Raw genomic sequence first — 19,481 nt, forward strand, 5'->3', positions numbered from 1 at the left:
CTTAGGTATTTGGTAGGATTAGCGATGTAGAATATGATCATGCAAAATACAGTGCTCAGCATAAATGAGTACACCCCTCAAAAATCAACCTTTTAAATTCATATTTTTATTAAGATGCTTTACAATAGTATAATTGTGCATATGCATTATATTATTCAGTACTTAAACCGAATCTGGAGCTAATCCAAATGACTTACAATAATGGTCCAAAATTAGTAGCCCACATTTAGATGTTAAGGGGAAATTTAAAACAAATGTATAAAATATAATTGACAATTTGTAGTTTGTTATTTTTATTATTATTATTATTATTATTATTATTATTATTATTATTAGCAACATTTTGCTTAAATTTAAAATTATTCTTTTTCAATTTCTATAGATGTTAGGTGACTAATATTTTCTAAAACTTTTTGTTTAAATGCACAAATTTAATTATTAAAATGGGGTGTACTCGTTTATGCTGAGCACTGTATGTACTTCATAAGAACTAATAAACAGCCAATGCATATATACATATATACATATTTACATATATACACATATATATATATATATATATATATATATATATATATATATACACATATACACATATATATATATACACATATATATACACACACACATATATATATATATATATATATATATATATATATATATATATGTGTGTGTGTGTGTGTGTGTGTGTGTGTGTGTGTGTGTGTGTGTGTGTGTGTGTGTGTGTGCGTGTGTAAAATAATGCACATTTTTAAAACGAAATAATACAACTTTATAATAAATACATGAATAAATTAATAGTAAAATTTAAATACATTAAAAATACATTTAATATATATTTAAACTATTTAAATAAAAAAATACCTAATTCGTTTTATTACTTAATATTGTAGTATAATAGTATTATTTAATATTGAAATTCAATTATTTCACACAAATGACAATAATAATAATAATAATAATAATAATAATAATAATAATAATAATAATAATAATAATAATAATAAACATTTAATAAACAAAGTATATTACACAGCATATCAGACAAAAAATATATATATACATATATGTATATACATATATACATATATATATATATATATATATATATATATATATATATATATATATATATATATATATATATATATATACATATATATATACATATATATATATATACATATATATATATATACATATATATATACATATATATATATATACATATATATATATATATATATATATATATATATATATATATATATATATATATATATATATATATATATATATATATACATATATATATACATATATATATATATATATATATATATATATATATACATATATATATATATATATATATATATATATACATATATATATATATATACATATATATATACATATATATATATATATACATATATATATATATACATATATATATACATATATATATATATATATATATATATATATATATATATATATATATATATATATATATATATATATATATATATATATATATATATATATATATATATATATATACACATATATATATACACACACATAAATAAATATATTTAAACTATTTAAATAAAACATACCTAATTGTTTTATTACATATTTTATATTAAAATTAAATTATTTCACACAAATATTAAAGTTTCTAAATTAATAATAATAATAATAATAATAATAATAATAATAATAATAATAATAATAATAATAATAATAATAATAATTCCTTTGCTCTTCAAGACTGTTTTGAAGCTGGATATTGATGGTCTTTGAAAAGTTCAACAAAACACACAAGCTTAAGATTTCTAACCTCTCGCTGTGGGTTGCTGGGATATGGATATCACGTTGTTCTCTGTCTTCTTGATGGAGTGTCTGTGTTTTGGCGGAGTGGAGCGGGATATCAGGCCTGACAATCACATAGATCAGTGCGCACCACCCAGCGCAACTTCATCATTACTCATCAGACTGCTTATTAGTATTATATATCTCATCTGTTTGTGTGCTGCACAACTGCCACAATACATCAAGCCCACAGATGCACGCATGCACACTTTCACACACACATGAACACACACATACGTTTGAGAGATGAACTGATGTGGGAGTGAATGAAAAAATGAACGCACGTACACATTCTCAGCCGCACATGCTCACGATTATTTATCTGCTAAAGTGTGGCGTAGTCGAAATGAAATAAGTTGTTCCATCAGAAGATGATGGATCAATGGCTCTTTCAGCTAAAGCAGGGTTATTAATCCTAAACGGTGTGTGTGTGTCTGTGTGCTACCAGACCGCTCGCCTGCAATAGCAAAACACCTCCTTATGTAAAACATTAACTGAAATAAAAGCCATGTTTCTCTCACTGAGGGCTGGGGATGAATCTATTACCACAGACACTGGACAGATATAATATTTCACATCTGTGGACGATATTCATAATGACAGCAAGTGGAACAGGGGAGGTTTGCCGACATTAGTAGTACTGTGAGAACATGAAACATTTCCTGTAATGAAAATATTGTATTGGATTTAAAGAAAAAAGATATTATAGACACATTTCAGGAAAAACTGCAGAGCGTAGTAGGGCAGCTGTGGGAATTAAAGTCTCATCTTTGAGTTAAGTTGAGAAAAGTCATCAAATTACTCTTATTAATCTAGTGTAAATAACCCTAAAACACATGGGCACATTAATGGCCTGTTTCCACTGAGTGGTATGGTTCGGTATGACTTTAAGGCCGTTTCCACTGTCAAAATGTACCAAAAGCGAACTGTACCACTTTTGGGGTACCTTTTGCAAAGGCAGGCTGAGACGTGCAGCTGAATGCTATTGATTTACAAAGAAACGTCACTAGCAGGAGAATGAAAACAAAGGAAGCGCCATTTTTAAATACACAGCAGAGACATTACATCGTAATAAAATATACATTTAATAATGAGCCATGGTGGACCGGAGCTCAAACAAACCTTGTCGTCATCTTGATGAACAGCCACAAAGCCAAGAGGAACAAAATCTGACGTGTGCTGTTTTTGTTTTACAAGGCCGTCTAAAAGTGCGAGCGGTTTCACTTTCACCAGAAAGCTCACGATCGCGTCTGTATTTGAAATAACAAACTTCTTGAGCTGATGATAATAACGTGCGCGTGATTATTGAAGTGCTTCTGACATCAGACCCTTTCAGAAAAGGACAAACGCAAGAGTGAAGTGCGAAAAAACAAAGGAGAAGCCAGAAAAAAACAAAGGAGAAAATGATTCTTTCAGCAAACATGAACAAACTGCCATGTTTAATTATCATAATTGAACTCAGAATGATGGAATTACTTTCTAACAAGAGGTTACATGCGCTGGTGCAGATTAAAGATACAGATAAAAGGTTTGTGTTGTTTTTGAACCAAAAATAAGGACTAAATGTATTCTGTGTGTAGTTTCTCTGTAATTGGTAACATATCGGAAACTGTAAGGGGCTGTATGTGTTCATACATGTTGCATTTATTCATTTATTTTATTTAATCACAGACGTTACAGTAGGCTATTTCACACTGTCATTGATCTGCAGTCATATTCAAATCCTAGAAAGGTTAGTAATGAACATTTATACAAGTATATATATATATATATATATATATATATATATATATATATATATATATATATATATATATATATATATATATATATGTATATATATATATATATATATATATATATATATATATATATATATATATATATATATATATATATATATATATAGTAAGTATTTATGTCTATAAAGCATATGTTTTGTGAGAAGTGCTTCTCATATGATATGTGAACGACCCGTACAGCTTTACTTGACATTTCCTCGAGCGAGAATAAGGTTGACTGAAACTTTCAGTCATATCGTTGGTACCCTTTTGACAGTGGAAACGCAAGCCTGATAAAGGTGGCCCATACCAGTATCAGACACGCAGCATATTATCTTTCTTTTCCTCTCAGCTAAAGAAAACAACAACACAAAAATATGCCATTGCTTTGCTACACTAACAATCATTTTGCCATGATATTTCAAGTCAAACTGTGGTTATACCAATGATAATCTATGCTATTAAAATATAAAAATACTATATTACTTAAAAAAATTATATATAGAGATTTTGTGTCCTAATATTTTTCAAGTATTCAGCTTAAAGTGCAATTTAAAGGCTTAACTACAGTAGGTTATTAGGTTAACTATATGAGCTCGAAAAACAAAAAACAGCTTTTAAAATGTTCATTGCGACCAAGCTAATACTTTTATTCCAATCAAACCAAAACGATACATTTAGTTCCATTTTAGCATCGGAAGTGCACATATTATTATTATTATTATTATTATTATTATTATTATTATTATTATTATTATTATTAATAATAATAATACCTTTAATTTATAGGTGCCTTTTAAAACACTCAATATGTCACAAGCACATCATAAAAGGAAAGAGAGAGAAAAAAAATCAAAAGACAGGATATTAGACCAGGAAATAATTAAAAGCAATACTGAACAGAAAAGTTTTTACCTGAGATCAAAAATTGGAAATAGAGTCCACCTGGCCAATGTGCAATGGCAGGCAGTTCCATAACCTTGGTGCTGTGCAACTAAACGGCCTCCCACCAAATAACTTCATCTTAAAATTTGGAACCGATAATGATTCAGCAATGAAAGATCCCAGTGTGCGCAAAGGAGTGTATCAATAAAGAAGATCAGAGAGATAGTTAGGTGCCAGATTATGAAGAGTTTTGTATGTTAAAAGACGAATTTTATATTGTGCATGATCATGAACAGGAAGCCAGTGCAGGTGAACGTATGTGATCAGAAGCATGTGAGCGGGTGACTATCCTAGCTGCTAAGTTCTGATTTTACTAAAGCTGCTTATCAGGAATACCAGATAGTAGACAGTTACAAAAATCAATCCTTGATGTAACTAGCGCATGAACAAGCACTTCAGTACTTTAGTAGTGAAGGGTGAAGTCTTGTAATTTTACGCAAAAGAAAAAAGGCAGAACGTGAGATATTATTAATATGGGAACCATACGAGAGCACACCATCTAGTATAACCCCAAGACTTTTAACATGGGTTGTAAAATAAACTGGAGAGTTACTGATAGACAGGGTAAAGGATAGAGCTTTGAATATAACAGACTTCAAACCAAATAGAACGACTTTGTTATGAAGCGGACAGGAGACAGAGGTAAGGAAACGTTAGGGTGTTTATTAAATGACAACAAGGAGCACATGAAGGATAGCCAGGAGGATCAGGAATGATGTTGGGGTCTTTTCCTCCGTGGCTGGGTAACAGGAATACACGAGGATGGACAGCACACACCAGATACAGCTGACAGAGGATGACACAGACTTGGAAGGACTGGAAGACAGGACGATTCGGGTGGACCAGGAAGACTAGGAGGAATACAAAGAGAACAGGTAAGTAAAGCGTTAGTTTTAGCTGAGGATGACTACGCTGAGTGGTCGCTCAGTTGTCCGCTTTCGTCGAGACGAGCCCGGACAATGAGCGACTGGAGTGCTGTGCTTTTATCTGGTGCTCGTGAATGTGATGCAGCTGTGTGCTCATTAGAAGTCAGGTGATGGTGATCTTCGTGAGTGGGGATCGTGAGAGCCTGACCAATCCGTGACAGTACCCCCCTCCCCAGGGCCCGCTCCTGAGGGCCGACACCTCCGACGCCGTGGTGGTCTCCCTCTGCCTCTAGGCGCTGGGAACTCAGGGTGGCTCTCATGAAACTCCACCATGAGACTAGGATCGAGAATATCAGCTCTGGGAACCCATGTCCTTTCTTCGGGGCCGTACCCTTCCCAGTCCACCAGGTACTCCAACTGGCCACCACGACGTCGGGAACGCAAGATCTCCTTCACTGCGTAGACGGCTCCTTCTTCTAGGAGCAGTGGAGGAGGGGGTTCCTCTTCGTGGTCAGGCTCTGTGGAGGGAAGAACAGGATCGTGATAGGGTTTCAGGAGTGATACGTGGAATGTAGGGTGAATACGGTAGTGAGAGGGTAATTGTAGTTTGTAGGTGACGGGGTTAACCTGTTCCACGATGGTGAAGGGACCAACAAATCGGGGACTTAACTTGCGAGAGGGCAGTCGCATGCGTATGTCCCGGGTGGATAGCCACACCTTTTGTCCGGGTGTGTATCTGGGTTCTTCAGACCTTCTTCTATCGGCGGTTACCTTGCTTCGACGGACTGCCCTCTGCAGATGTTGATGAGCCTCGTCCCAGACTCTCTCGCTCTCCCGGAACCAGTGATCCACTGCGGGGACATCAGATGGTTCGCCATCCCAGGGAAAGAGCGGTGGTTGGAAGCCCAGGACGCACTGGAATGGCGTGAGTCCGGTGGAGGGTTGCCGCAGTGAATTTTGGGCATATTCTGCCCAGCCCAAATACTGGCTCCAGGAGCTCTGGTGACCACTGCAGAAGGTCCTCAGGAACCGTCCCACCTCCTGAATCTTCCTCTCTGTCTGCCCGTTGGTTTGGGGATGATATCCAGAAGAGAGGCTGACGGCCACACCTAGGAGCTTGAAGAAGGCTTTCCATAGACGTGAGATGAACTGTGGACCTCTGTCCGACACAATATCTTCTGGAATACCAAATGACCTGAAGACTTGATTAAAGATATTGTCGGCTGTTTCAAAGGCTGTGGGAAGACCTTTCAGAGGGATTAGTTTGACAAACTTTGAGAATCTATCTACGATGACTAGAATACAGGTATTACCTTCTGACGAGGGGAGGTCAGTGATAAAGTCCACTCCTAGGTGTGACCAGGGACGGTTCGGAATCGGCAAGGGATGGAGCTTTCCAGCGGGTAGATGACGTGGGCTCTTGGATTGGGCACAGTCCTTACAGCCCTGAACATATTGCCTCACATCCCTTGCCATGTTTGGCCACCAGAATCGTTGGGATACTAGCGAGAGAGTATTGTTGATCCCTGGATGTCCAGTGCCTAGCGAGGTATGTAAGGAGTGGATCAGATCTACCCGGTGTTCAGGTGGTATGAACTGCCGATGAGGAGGGCATCCCGGCGGAGCAGGGGCTTCCGGAGTGGCAACGACTGGAGGAGCGTTCCAGGTGATCGGACAAATGGAGATGTGTTCGGGAAGAATCTTCGTTGGGAGTTCTTCATGATCGTGATGCTCGTGTAAACGAGAGAGAGCGTCTGCTCTTAGATTCTTGGGTCCTGGACGATAGGAAATGGAGAAATCAAAACGTGAGAAGAAAAGTGACCATCTGGCTTGACGTGGACATAGTCTCTTGGCCTCTTTGATATATTGGAGGTTTTTGTGATCGGTGATCACCTGGAACGGATGTTTGGCTCCCTCCAACCAGTGACGCCACTCCTCCAAGGCTAGCTTGATTGCTAGAAGCTCCCTGTCTCCTATGCTGTAATTCTGCTCCGCCGGGCTCAACTTCCGAGAGAAATAGGCACAGGGATGCAGTCGGGGCGGTGTATCATGATGTTGGGATAATACTGCCCCGACGCCGGTGGTGGATGCGTCCACTTCCACCACGAAAGGAAGATTTGGGTCAGGATGAGTCAGGAGTGGGGCCCTTGTGAACTCCTTCTTAAGAAGGCGGAAGGCTGCGGCTGCTTCTTTGGTCCACTCCAGTCCTTTGGGTTTACCCTTGAGGAGATTAGTGAGAGGTGATGTAATCCTGCTGTAGTCCTTGATAAACCGTCTATAAAAGTTAGCAAACCCAAGAAACCTCTGGAGCTCCTTAATGGAAGTGGGTTCTGACCAGGATATAACAGCCTCAATTTTCTTCCCATCCATACGTATACCGGTTTGGTCAATGATGTATCCCAAGAAATGAATCGACTTCTGGTGGAATGAGCATTTCTCCGCTTTGAGGTAGAGGTGATGTTCTCTCAATGTGTGTAGGACCTCCGCAACGTGTTGGCGATGTTCGGCCTCACTCCGGGAGTAAATGAGGATGTCATCTATGTACACTATTACAAAGTGGTGAAGAAACTCCCGGAGGACTTCATGAATGAAGTTTTGGAATACGGAGGGGGCGTTGACCAGACCGTAAGGCATGACCTCATATTCATAGTGGCCAGTAGGGGTCACGAATGCTGTCTTCCATTGGTCCCCCTCACGTATTCTTATCAGATTATACGCGCTGCGGAGGTCCAATTTAGTGAAGACTTTAGCTTCTCGGAGCTGTTCCAAAGCGGCTGGTACCAGAGGAAGGGGATATCGGTATTTTACTGTACCGTTATTTAGGACCCTGTAGTCGATGCATGGACGCAGCCCTCCGTCCTTCTTGGCCACAAAGAAGAAGCTTGAGGCGGCTGGTGATTTTGAGTGACGTATGTACCCCTGACTCAGAGCCTCCCTTATGTAATCTTCCATTGCCTGATTCTCTGGAAGCGAGAGCGGGTAGATCCTACCTCTTGGCAACTGGGCATCTGGAACTAGGTCGATCGCGCAGTCCCATGGCCGATGCGGCGGTAGCTGGGAAGCTCTCTTGGGGCAGAAGACATCATGAAAGGAGCTGTACTCCTTAGGAATGTGGATAGACTGCTTCTCAGGAGGACTCTCGACCGATGTTGTAAACAAAGAAATGGGGTTCCGACCTTGAAGAGGGAGATTTGGAAAACAGGTAGGTGTACATCCAGATCCCCATTTCTTTATCTCTCCTGTGCCCCAAGAGATGATGGGATCGTGCTTCACCAGCCACGGGCGCCCTAGAATGATGTCCATATTTGCACCCTCCAGAACCAGAAATTGAATCCTCTCTTGATGTAACAACCCCACTTGAAGAAGGATGTCTTCGCATTGTCGATGGATACGGGTCGAAGATCGAGTGCACTGGGTTATCGGTTGTATCTGGTATATATGCGAGGACGCCTCAGTACGTAGGTGGAGTTGACGACAGAGGGATTGGGAGATGAAGTTCCCTGCTGACCCGGAGTCGATGAGGGCTGTGACAAGGAGAGAAATAGAGGCAGTAGTTATTTGTACGGTGGTAGTAAGTGGTTTACATTGTTCAATATTCGTACTGAATACACTCACTGAAGTCCGAATGGGACGAAGGGGACACTCCATACGGGTGTGTCCACTGACACCGCAGTATAGACACAGACCCCGGGTCAGCCTCCTCTGTCGTTCCGCTGATGTCAGTCTTCCAGACTCTATTATCATGGGTTCTGGTTCTGGAGAGGCTGTTGACTCAGGCGATTGGAGGAGTGCAGACGAGGGGGTGATGGTGTCCTGTTGATAGGAACGGAGACGATCGGAACATCGGAGAGAATGTTGGATGAATCTCTCCAGACCCATAGTATCATCTAATGTGGCCAGCTGGATTCGGAGAGTGGGTTCCAAGCCGAGCCGGTACGTGGTCAACAACGATCTCTCATTCCATCCACTTGCAGCTGCTAGAGTGCGAAACCGGAGAGCATATTCCTGTGTAGATAGAGTACCTTGCTTTAGATGATACAGCTGCTCTCCAGCGGCTACTTCCCCATCAGAACGTCCAAACACCTCTTTGAAATACTCCGTGAAGGTAGTGATGGAATTCATGACCGGCCCGGCTTGGTTCCAGATCGTCTCAGCCCATTTAAGTGCAGGCCCAGAGAGTAGTGATACGATGTAGGCGATCTTTGACTTATCTGTGGGATATAGAGAAGGTTGCATTTCGAATATGAGGGAACATTGTAACAGAAAACCATTGCACTCCCCCGCTCCGCCTGAGTAGGGCGCTGGTCGGGCCATGGGACTGGAAGGAAGGGCCGAAGAAGAAACTGTGGAGGCGGAAGTGCTCGGTGCTGGTGGTGCGTTGGAAAGTGGAGCTGGTGGCTGTAGAATCCGCTTCAACTGGTCCACCAGCTCTTGAAAGTGATCGGGGGTGCTCATGTTGTCGTCGTTAATGGTCCGGGCTTCTGTTATGAAGCGGACAGGAGACAGAGGTAAGGAAACGTTAGGGTGTTTATTAAATGACAACAAGGAGCACATGAAGGATAGCCAGGAGGATCAGGAATGATGTTGGGGTCTTTTCCTCCGTGGCTGGGTAACAGGAATACACGAGGATGGACAGCACACACCAGATACAGCTGACAGAGGATGACACAGACTTGGAAGGACTGGAAGACAGGACGATTCGGGTGGACCAGGAAGACTAGGAGGAATACAAAGAGAACAGGTAAGTAAAGCGTTAGTTTTAGCTGAGGATGACTACGCTGAGTGGTCGCTCAGTTGTCCGCTTTCGTCGAGACGAGCCCGGACAATGAGCGACTGGAGTGCTGTGCTTTTATCTGGTGCTCGTGAATGTGATGCAGCTGTGTGCTCATTAGAAGTCAGGTGATGGTGATCTTCGTGAGTGGGGATCGTGAGAGCCTGACCAATCCGTGACAGTCTTCAGTTTCACTGGCTTTTACCTTAAAAAAATTATTAGACATCCATATATTAATGACGCGCAGACAGAGTATCAGTCACACCCCCAAACTTTACCCGAGTCGAGCGCGGTGACGTCGGACCTGACGGTGGAAGATCGCGCTGCGGAGCCGAAAGCAAAAATCAGCCTTAAGAATGACGGTCTGCTCTGCTGTGCAACTGAGTGAACGCCGACACGACACAACTGTATCACAGAAATGACTTGAAGGTATGAATTGGTCAAACAGCTTTTATGCGCTTAATCACTGGGTTTTCCACATTACAATGATGATAAATAGACGCATCTGCTGCTTAGTGTTAACCAGCTGAAAATGAAACAACCTTCTCCAAAGTTCAGTCGAGCCAAAAGTAAACACGGCAGCTGATCGCGCTGTCCTTGATATCTGAGATACAGCAAAGCAAATCACAAATTTAAATTAAATAAAATATGTTATGAAGTCAGTGCTTTGATTTCAAAGGTATACAAATGTCATACATGCACAAATATGCTAAATATATTCCAATATATTGCGAATATGGATGACATAAGCCTGAATTATTATTTTTTTTACATGACCAAAATGTAAGTAGAAGTCTGTAAACATCATCTACAGCTATGGGATGCTGTAATAATATCTTGTCAGTGGAACAACATAAATGTATATATTTTTAACAAATACCCATTTTTAGTAGTAGATTACATCATGGACTGCTGAAAATGCATGTCACGTCATTCACCCCTGAACAGGACCAAACAACATCTCCAGGTTCTTTGAGAACCAGACCAAAAAAGTTATGCACACTTTTGTCTATAGCTTTTTTTTTAAACAAAAGCTGCAACTATTTCATTTATGTTAAAACAGCTCGGCTGGAGTGCCGACAATATTAGTTTTTTTTTCTATATTTATTTTACTTTTTAAAAATGGTTCTACTTTGTTTTAGCTGATAGCAAACACTGAGTGTTTATTAATTATATTTTGAAAGAAAAAAATTATAGTGTAGTATTGATTCATTATCGGTGTATTTGGTGATATGTAATTTAGGTATTGTATCGAAGTCAAAATTTTGGTATCGTGCAAAACTAGGTGGGATGCTGCAGGCTTTGTAGAGATGTAAACTTGTGTATCATCGGCATAAAAGTGGAAATTTAAGCCATAAGAATGAAATATATGACCTAAAGGCAGAATGTAAATAACAAATAAAAGTGGACTCAATACTGACCCTTGAAGAACACAAGGACTGAAACTGGATCAGAGCGACTGTTCTTTATCTGAACAAACTGTTTTCTGTCGCTTAAATAAAATGGAAACCAGCGAAGCGCATTATCAACTATTCCAATTGAAGCCGGTCGTTCCAATAATATTGAATGACTAATAGTATCAAAAGTGGGGGTAATATTTAAAAGAATAAGTATAGACAAACAGCCAGAAGCTAAGAGAAGATCATTGCCAACCTCAGTAAGGGCTGATTATGTGCTATGTTGGGGGTGAAACCAAGACTGAAAATGCTCATAGATGTTGTTAGTTTGTGAATTTGAATGAAGTTGAGTTGCTACTGTTCTTTCCAATTATTTTTACTTTCCAAAATTATTTAGGTCATTAGGATCAGCACCAGTCTTTTTAAGTATAGGAGTGATAGAAGCCATTTTTAAAGATGATGGAATGGTTGCAGTAGAAGAACAGACTATAGATATTATGAAAGAAGAGAGTGAGTTAATACAGGACTTAACTAAAATAGTCAATAGGGAATCAAGCGAACAGGTAGAGACTTCATGATCTCACTAGTGATAAAATCTCACTAGTAATGAAGAATATTTTGGAAAACTACTACAGCAGAAGCTTTTGTACATTTATATCTGAGATTTAGATAGTATAACAGTACTATCAATAACAACATTGATTTATTTTCGTAAATCACAGGAAAGGAGAGCTGAAATGAAACAAATCAACAAAAATACTCTTAATTTAAACTCCACAGATTCAAAGTTCACCTTCTCATGAAGGCGTTTGAGGGCAGAGAAACGCTCGTCCCACACCAGAGATGGCCAGAGTTCAGAAACAGTAATATTCATAGCAGCCCACACTTCCGCCCTCTCCTCAGCTCCCGGCCCACTGTTAGCCAGGGTTATAATTAGAGCGATTCTCCCGAGAAGCACCACTTCAAAAGCAAACACAATACGCATACATATGTACGAAATCATTAGCTTTCATTTACAGCTCAAACAACTACCAGTAAATTACTTCCCTCAGCCTAAATGGCTATGCCACGCTAAAAAATGCAGCACTCTCTTGATGAGCGCATTATGCATTTTAAATTGTTTGTTACGCTACGTTGTGAGCGGACCGCATTACTGTTGCGCCTGTGGAAACATGGCCTAGATAAATCGCGCATCAACTTAATGACTTCAAGGTCAGGGCGAAAAAAACCGACGCAATAAAACCAAAACAAAAAACAATCACAACATGAGTGGAGGGCTTCGTTTTATCTGTTTTTCAGCTTTTCTTTCTCAGGGTGTCTGTGCGTTTTAACAAGTAAAATTTCGAGACATTTCAAACACCATTCTGAATTTAATTTAACACACTACTTATGTAATATACTAACTAGGCCAATAATGTTGCCAGTCATGTTGACAGAAGGCACAGAAAAATGAAAGCACTCCACTGTGTTTTACTAACTTTACAATGCATATTGTTTTTAGTAATTATGAATATATATATATATATATATATATATATATATATACAGTTGAAATCAGAATTATTAGCCCTCCTGAATTATTAGCCCCCTATATTTTTGCTCAATTTCTGTTTAACAGAAAGAAAATTTGTTCAACACATTTCTAAACATAATAGTGTCAATACATGTAACTTATTTCTAATAACTGATTTATTTGCCATGATGACAGTACATAATAGTTTACTAGATATTTTTTCAACATAATAGTATTCAGCTTAAAGTGACATTTAAAGGCTTAACTAGGTTAATTAGGAAAGTTAGGATAATTAGACAAATCATTGTATTTGGTTGGAGACAATAAAAGTAAAATATTGCTTAAGAGGGCTAATAATATTGATCTCAAAATGTGTTTTAAAGAGGTGGTCCACTACGATATAATAATTTTAAACGTTAGTTAATGTAGCTGTGTGAACATAAACAACATCTCTGAATGTAATACACTCAGAATTAAATGCAAAGGGAGACATTGAATTGTACAGAGTTAGCTTAGCAAAGCCTACAGCGAACAAAGTTTGGGGACTACAAAAAAATACATCTGGGCTAGTGAGATCACAAACGCTTCAGGTTACGTGCATTCACCATGCGCATACACTCTGCACAGCGAGGGGGTATGGCCAGAGCTACTGTAATGTTGTAGCAAAGAAAGCTAAAATGCCGTCCAAATGCTGCTATTTCCACAGAGCTTCCTCTGTTTCTGTATTTGGGCTTTCAAAGGACATGACACAAAGAGAGAAGTGCTTCCAGTTTAATTTTAATTGTGTTTTAGATAATTATAAAAAAGATATAGTTCTAGCATTTGACAAAGGACAGCTTCCAGAATCTCTCCCTGTTCAGTGCTGGTATCGGCTAAAAACTCCTCAAAGGAGCAGCAGCTCCAATCACGATAGACGAAGCTGTGGACTATGAGCCACAACCTGTAAGTATATTTATTTGTTAAAATTGATCAATTACATGCATAGTTTATAGCATTGACGGTGTGTTGTAGCGAGGATGTAAACAAGGGGAAATGCTGTTTGGCACTATTAACAATTAAGCTACAAATTCATATTTATCAGTCAAACTGCTGTAAACACCCACAATCTTCACCAGCACTGCAGTGTCTCTCTATGTGGCCGTTTTCTGTGCATTCTGCATCTCAAATAACGAACTCGCAAAAGATATGAGAACGTTACATATTATTTACACATGCATATATCCCGAATAAATATGAAAGACACTTGTCAGGTTTTATTTTGTATAGTAGGCGTAAGGTTCAGCTGTGTCCTCTTCATTTTCTGATTTAGGCACAAACGGATACGGCTAACAGCTACTCTGGCTGACAGTATTTACACACTGCAAAAGCGCGTGCTTGTACGGGTGTAATGCTTTTTTCTCGTGATGTTAAGCCAATCCGTGAATCACAGCACATTAGCTGACCAATCAGAGCCTCTTGAGGCTGGGCCTTTCGGGGAAATAGGAAATATGAGAGTCGTTTTCATGTTGACTGTATATAATCAAAGATATATGAAAAAATAAAGTGATTTTCTACAAGTGAAGCATGAGCACACATTGGTTTGCCTCTTATAAACACAACCAAGCCTTAAAAATACACTCGGGACCACCACTTAAAAAAAAATTCAAACTGCTTTTATCAAAAAAAAATCATGGGAAATACTGTGAAAAATTCCTTGCAATGTTAAACATCAGTTGGGCAATGTTTAAAAAAAAACACAGGAGAGCTAATCATTTTGACTTTAACTATACCCATAAAAAAATTTGTGTTCAAATCTGTGTTTGTTTTATCAATCCGAGTATTTTAACCTTCCGTTTATGGATTAGTGTTCTAAAACACACATCCGCGTTTGCCGACCCCGGGGGGTTAAAACACTAATCTTTACAATTTAACGCAAGTTACTTCTATAAAGCATAATGGTAAAAAAAAGGCCAATAACACTATGTTTCTCATTTTTAGTCATAATACAGTGAATTATATTAGACTAGATAGAAAATAGAAAGAACACCATGCAACTTCCACTTTAGAAAGCCTGCTTTGTCACATTTTCCTTGCCTTAGACAATTGTACCTTCGAGCCAGAGAAAGAAAAATAAATATTTTTGAACTGCACATATTTATAAATGTGCGAGCATCGGACTATCAAGGAAATAAACAACAGGGAGACGCGTGAGGTGTCAAGGAGGCGAGATATGAAGCTGATACGGCTGATATTGGACTATTTGTATTATTTCTTACCATTGTGCTCTTTGGGAATCCCAATGAGTACAGTGTGTGTGTGTGTGTGTGTGTGTGTGTGTGTGTGTGTGTGTGTGTGTGTGTGTGTGTGTGTGTGTGTGTGTGTGTGTGTGTGTGTGTGTTTGGAAAAAAGATGTGTGAAGCAGGCAGCTCCATTTTAAGCCCTTCTCTCTGGATCTGTCTGTCTGAAATCCTGGAGGAGGAGTGTTACTCTTTCATGTTCGGTTAAAGGGATGGTCCACACGACAGGCTATGCACACAGGCATTTCACATGAAAAGAATTGCAAATGTGCCCCAATTCTCAGACGAGTTAAACTTCCAGTTCCTAATACGGCTGTGATAAAAGGGTCTTTCCAGGCATGAAAGAGAGACAAAGAAAGATAGCACATGTATGACAGGCATACTGTATCGATAGTGACAGACATTCATGTTAAAACATATTACCAGTAAGGCACATGGACAGAAAACTAGACAATTGTCTGTTACAAAATGCTAGTTAGCATAATTTAAAAAGGCTTCAATGTAGTCTATTGCTGGGGTTATCCAGATTGGAGTGTAGTGGCACCCAGGGGCTGTGCAATGTAATATAACTGACTATAAGGTATTATTTTAGACCAATTAGTAAAAATATAATTTATTATAATATTAAAACACCCGTATAATATTTTTACACTATATTCCCTCACTGGCCACTTTATACACTTTACTAGTACCAGGTAGGACCCCCTTTTGGCTTCAGAACTGCCTTAATCCTTCGTGACATCAATTCAACAAGGTACTGGAAATATTCCTCAGGTTTTGGTCCATATTGACAGGATAGCATCACGCTGTTGCTGCAGATTTGTCAGCTGCACATCATGATGCGAATCTCCTGTTCCACCACATCCCAAAGGTGCTCTATTGGATTGAGCTCTGGTGACTGTGGAGGCCATTTGAGAACAGTGAACTCATTGTCATGTTCAAGAAACCAGTCTGAGATGATTCACGCTTTATGACATGGTGCGTTATCCTGCTGCAAGTAGTCATCAGAAGATGAGTAAACTGTGGTCATAAAGGGATGGACATGGTCAGCAACAATACTCAGGCAGGCTGTGGCGTTGACACAATGCTCAATTGGTACTAATGGGTCTAAAGTGTGCCAAGAAAATATCCCTCACATCATTCGCGCTTTATGACCGTTATCCTGCTGGAAGTAGCCATCAGAAGATGGGTGCACTGTGGTCATAAAGGGATAGACATGGTCAGCAACAATACTCAGGCAGGCTGTGGTGTTGACAAGATGCTCAATAGGTATTTATGGGCCTAAAGTGTCCCAATCCCCCACACCATTACACCACCACCACCAGCCTGAACCATTGATATAAGGCAGGATGGATCCATGCTTTCATGTTGTTGATGCCAAATTCTGACCCTACCATCTGAATGTCTCGGCAGAAATCGAGCCTCTTGAGCACTTAAAAAATGCTTCCGGCTGAAGCTTCTAAAATTGTCGTTAATCATATGCGATTTGCATTACCTTTTTATTTAAGCCTATTTTTGCTTAGCTTTACAACTGACAGCCACTAGAGTGAGAGAACCATTACTTAATTATTTAATAAACGACTCAGAAAAATTGTACTATGTACTCGGAGAGGACAAAATGATGTATTATTCTTGTAATTATTATAAGTTTTAGCACTGTTTTATTAATTTTTTTTCTGTCATTTATTTATCATTTGCTGTATATTTTATTAGTTTGATAATGTAAATATATTACATACTTTATTCATTTCTAAAATGCTTTTACAGAATAAAATGTCATGCCAATAAAGCAACTTGAACTTGAGAGAGAGAGAGAGGGAGAGAAAGAGAGAGATCAGCTTTTACCTGTCAATAAGTGCACATGGCTCCTAAATAGAATAAAAGAAATTATCATAATTATCAAAATAATATATTTGACTGAATTTCTATCCAATATTGACAAACTTATACTGCTGTTCAAAAGTTCAGGAAAGATACTTTTTATGTTCTCCAAGACTCTTCAGTGTCACATGATCATCTTATCACTCCACTGCAGTGTTTGTGTATATGGGTACTTTATGTTCTCACTTAAAATGTGTCCTGTTTATATTAATGCTTCTTTAAAGAGTCATAGCAATCACACATTTTTACCACGAATTAAAGAAGCCCACAAAAATGGTATTTAGAGTAGCAATATACCAACAGAAATAGCAAAGACATATAAATTATCTATGGATCACCATATAATACAAATTAAATGTGATGTTAAATCATTACATTTTGCCACTATCCTTCAAACCACATGATTTCCCCATTTGCAACGTGTTCTTTAATTTGGTATGCTTTCTATGTATATATAATCACTTGTGCAAATTTAATGAGATGCAAGCACCAAATGAAACGTCTCGACTTTGACCCATATATTTTTAAATATTATTTGATGAATAGGAAAAAAGAAAACAAAATAACACCACAAATGCCGTTACTACTTCCAAACCTATCTGAGTTTCCTTCTTCACTTTTTTTTCTTAACTTAAACACAAACAAAGATTCTCTCAATAATTCCGACACTGGTAGCCATTGACTTCCATTGGTACATTTCTTGACAATAATAAACCATTAACTATAACTTTTGCATCAGTAAACTCCTAATTTGCTGCTTATTAATAGTCATAAAGGTAGTAGTTAGGTTTAGGCACTGGGTAGGCTTAAGTATGTAGAATTAAATCATGCACAAAATGTGACCCTTTAACTGCCCCACCAACAAAAAAAATAATAATTGGAATGCAAATTTTTTTCAACACATCCCAAAATTTCTAAAACATCAACCATTTGGTAGAGGTAGATATGTCGATTTATGGCAAAAGTACAGGAATTAATACATATACTATGAAAAATCTGAAAATATGAAGTGTAAGACTAATTTATTTAAACAAATAATTATAAAAACCTTTATTTTTTGAAGTATGCTATAAAATATTTCAGATTCTCATTTAACATGTTTTGTTGTTGTTTGTTGGTTTTTTACAATAAAACCAAAATCAAGTGTAGTAGTGCAACAGGATTATGTTTGTTTGATTTTCTTGTAAACCAACAATGCTGTGTGTGTAAACCATAATTTAAAACAGTCATTCTTTAAATGACTTTAAGAGTCATTATTTAAAACGATCAAATAATGGTTAACCATTTGGTAGAGCGGGTAGTTAAAGGGTTAATAATAGGAAGGGAATGAAGCCTGGTTTATACTCAATGTGTCTGCTAGTTCACTTGAGTGTGCACTGCAAATGTGACGTCATCGTGGTGTTTGCGGATGTTTGCTTTGCCACCACAATATTTTCGGCTGGAGGAGCGAACAGTTTGCCGAGTTTGGTTTGAGTTGAATATGAATCACTTTGAAGATATTTTGTCTGAAACTGGTACACCTGTACACACATCTTTGTGATCAGTCCATGGTGATCATAGAAAATGCTGTATTGAAAAAAAACTCTAAAATAAACTCAAAAAAGTTTTTATTTTTGGGTGACTATCACTTTAACGCTTTTGTCTAGCTTTCCATTTACACAACGTCATGCTTCTCGTTCTCTACAACTCATTTGCAAGTCATTCTGTGTTCGGACGTCAAAGGTGCTATTTGTTTTGTTTTTCCCCACCTTAGAGTCAAAATGACGAGTCAAACTTTATCAGTCCGGCTGATGAAAAGGCAATCTGCAAGCAAATACGCCGCAGACGACAGAAATATATTAGCACTAGATATCTGTGTGGCCTTCTCCTTGAACGTCTCATTGGTGCACGGAGCGACTTTGAGATAAAGACCCAGCGAGCCCATCACTCACCCGCACATCGCTCATAGATGCTGTTCATCACCATGGGGGGCTGAACACCGGCGTCTGATTGGCCGAGGTGCGCCGCCTGCCCCACGCAGCTATCAAAGGATCGATTGAGAATTCGCCGTGCTTCCTGGAACTCCTGTGAGGGGAAAATGAGAGAAACCGTGTCACCATATCGATCCTGTTTGTGAATTATAGAAACAGAAGAGGCAAATCTGAGCACCAGGAAAAGGTAAAGACTT

The 19,481-nt window shown here is 38.4% G+C and overlaps 1 protein-coding gene across 1 annotated transcript in view; it reads right to left on the bottom strand.

Moving 5' to 3' along the window:
* Window positions 1-19,481, bottom strand: part of pard3bb (par-3 family cell polarity regulator beta b) — a 641,621-nt gene that overhangs the window by 347,340 nt on the left and 274,800 nt on the right. The window contains exon 14 of the mRNA XM_056465228.1: window positions 19,246-19,378. Within this exon, the coding sequence (XP_056321203.1) occupies window positions 19,246-19,378 (133 nt within the window). The remainder of the gene's footprint in view (window positions 1-19,245; window positions 19,379-19,481) is intronic.

The sequence above is a fragment of the Danio aesculapii genome, chromosome 9, assembly GCF_903798145.1.
Source record: "Danio aesculapii chromosome 9, fDanAes4.1, whole genome shotgun sequence".
NCBI classification, from domain to species: Eukaryota; Metazoa; Chordata; class Actinopteri; order Cypriniformes; family Danionidae; genus Danio; species Danio aesculapii.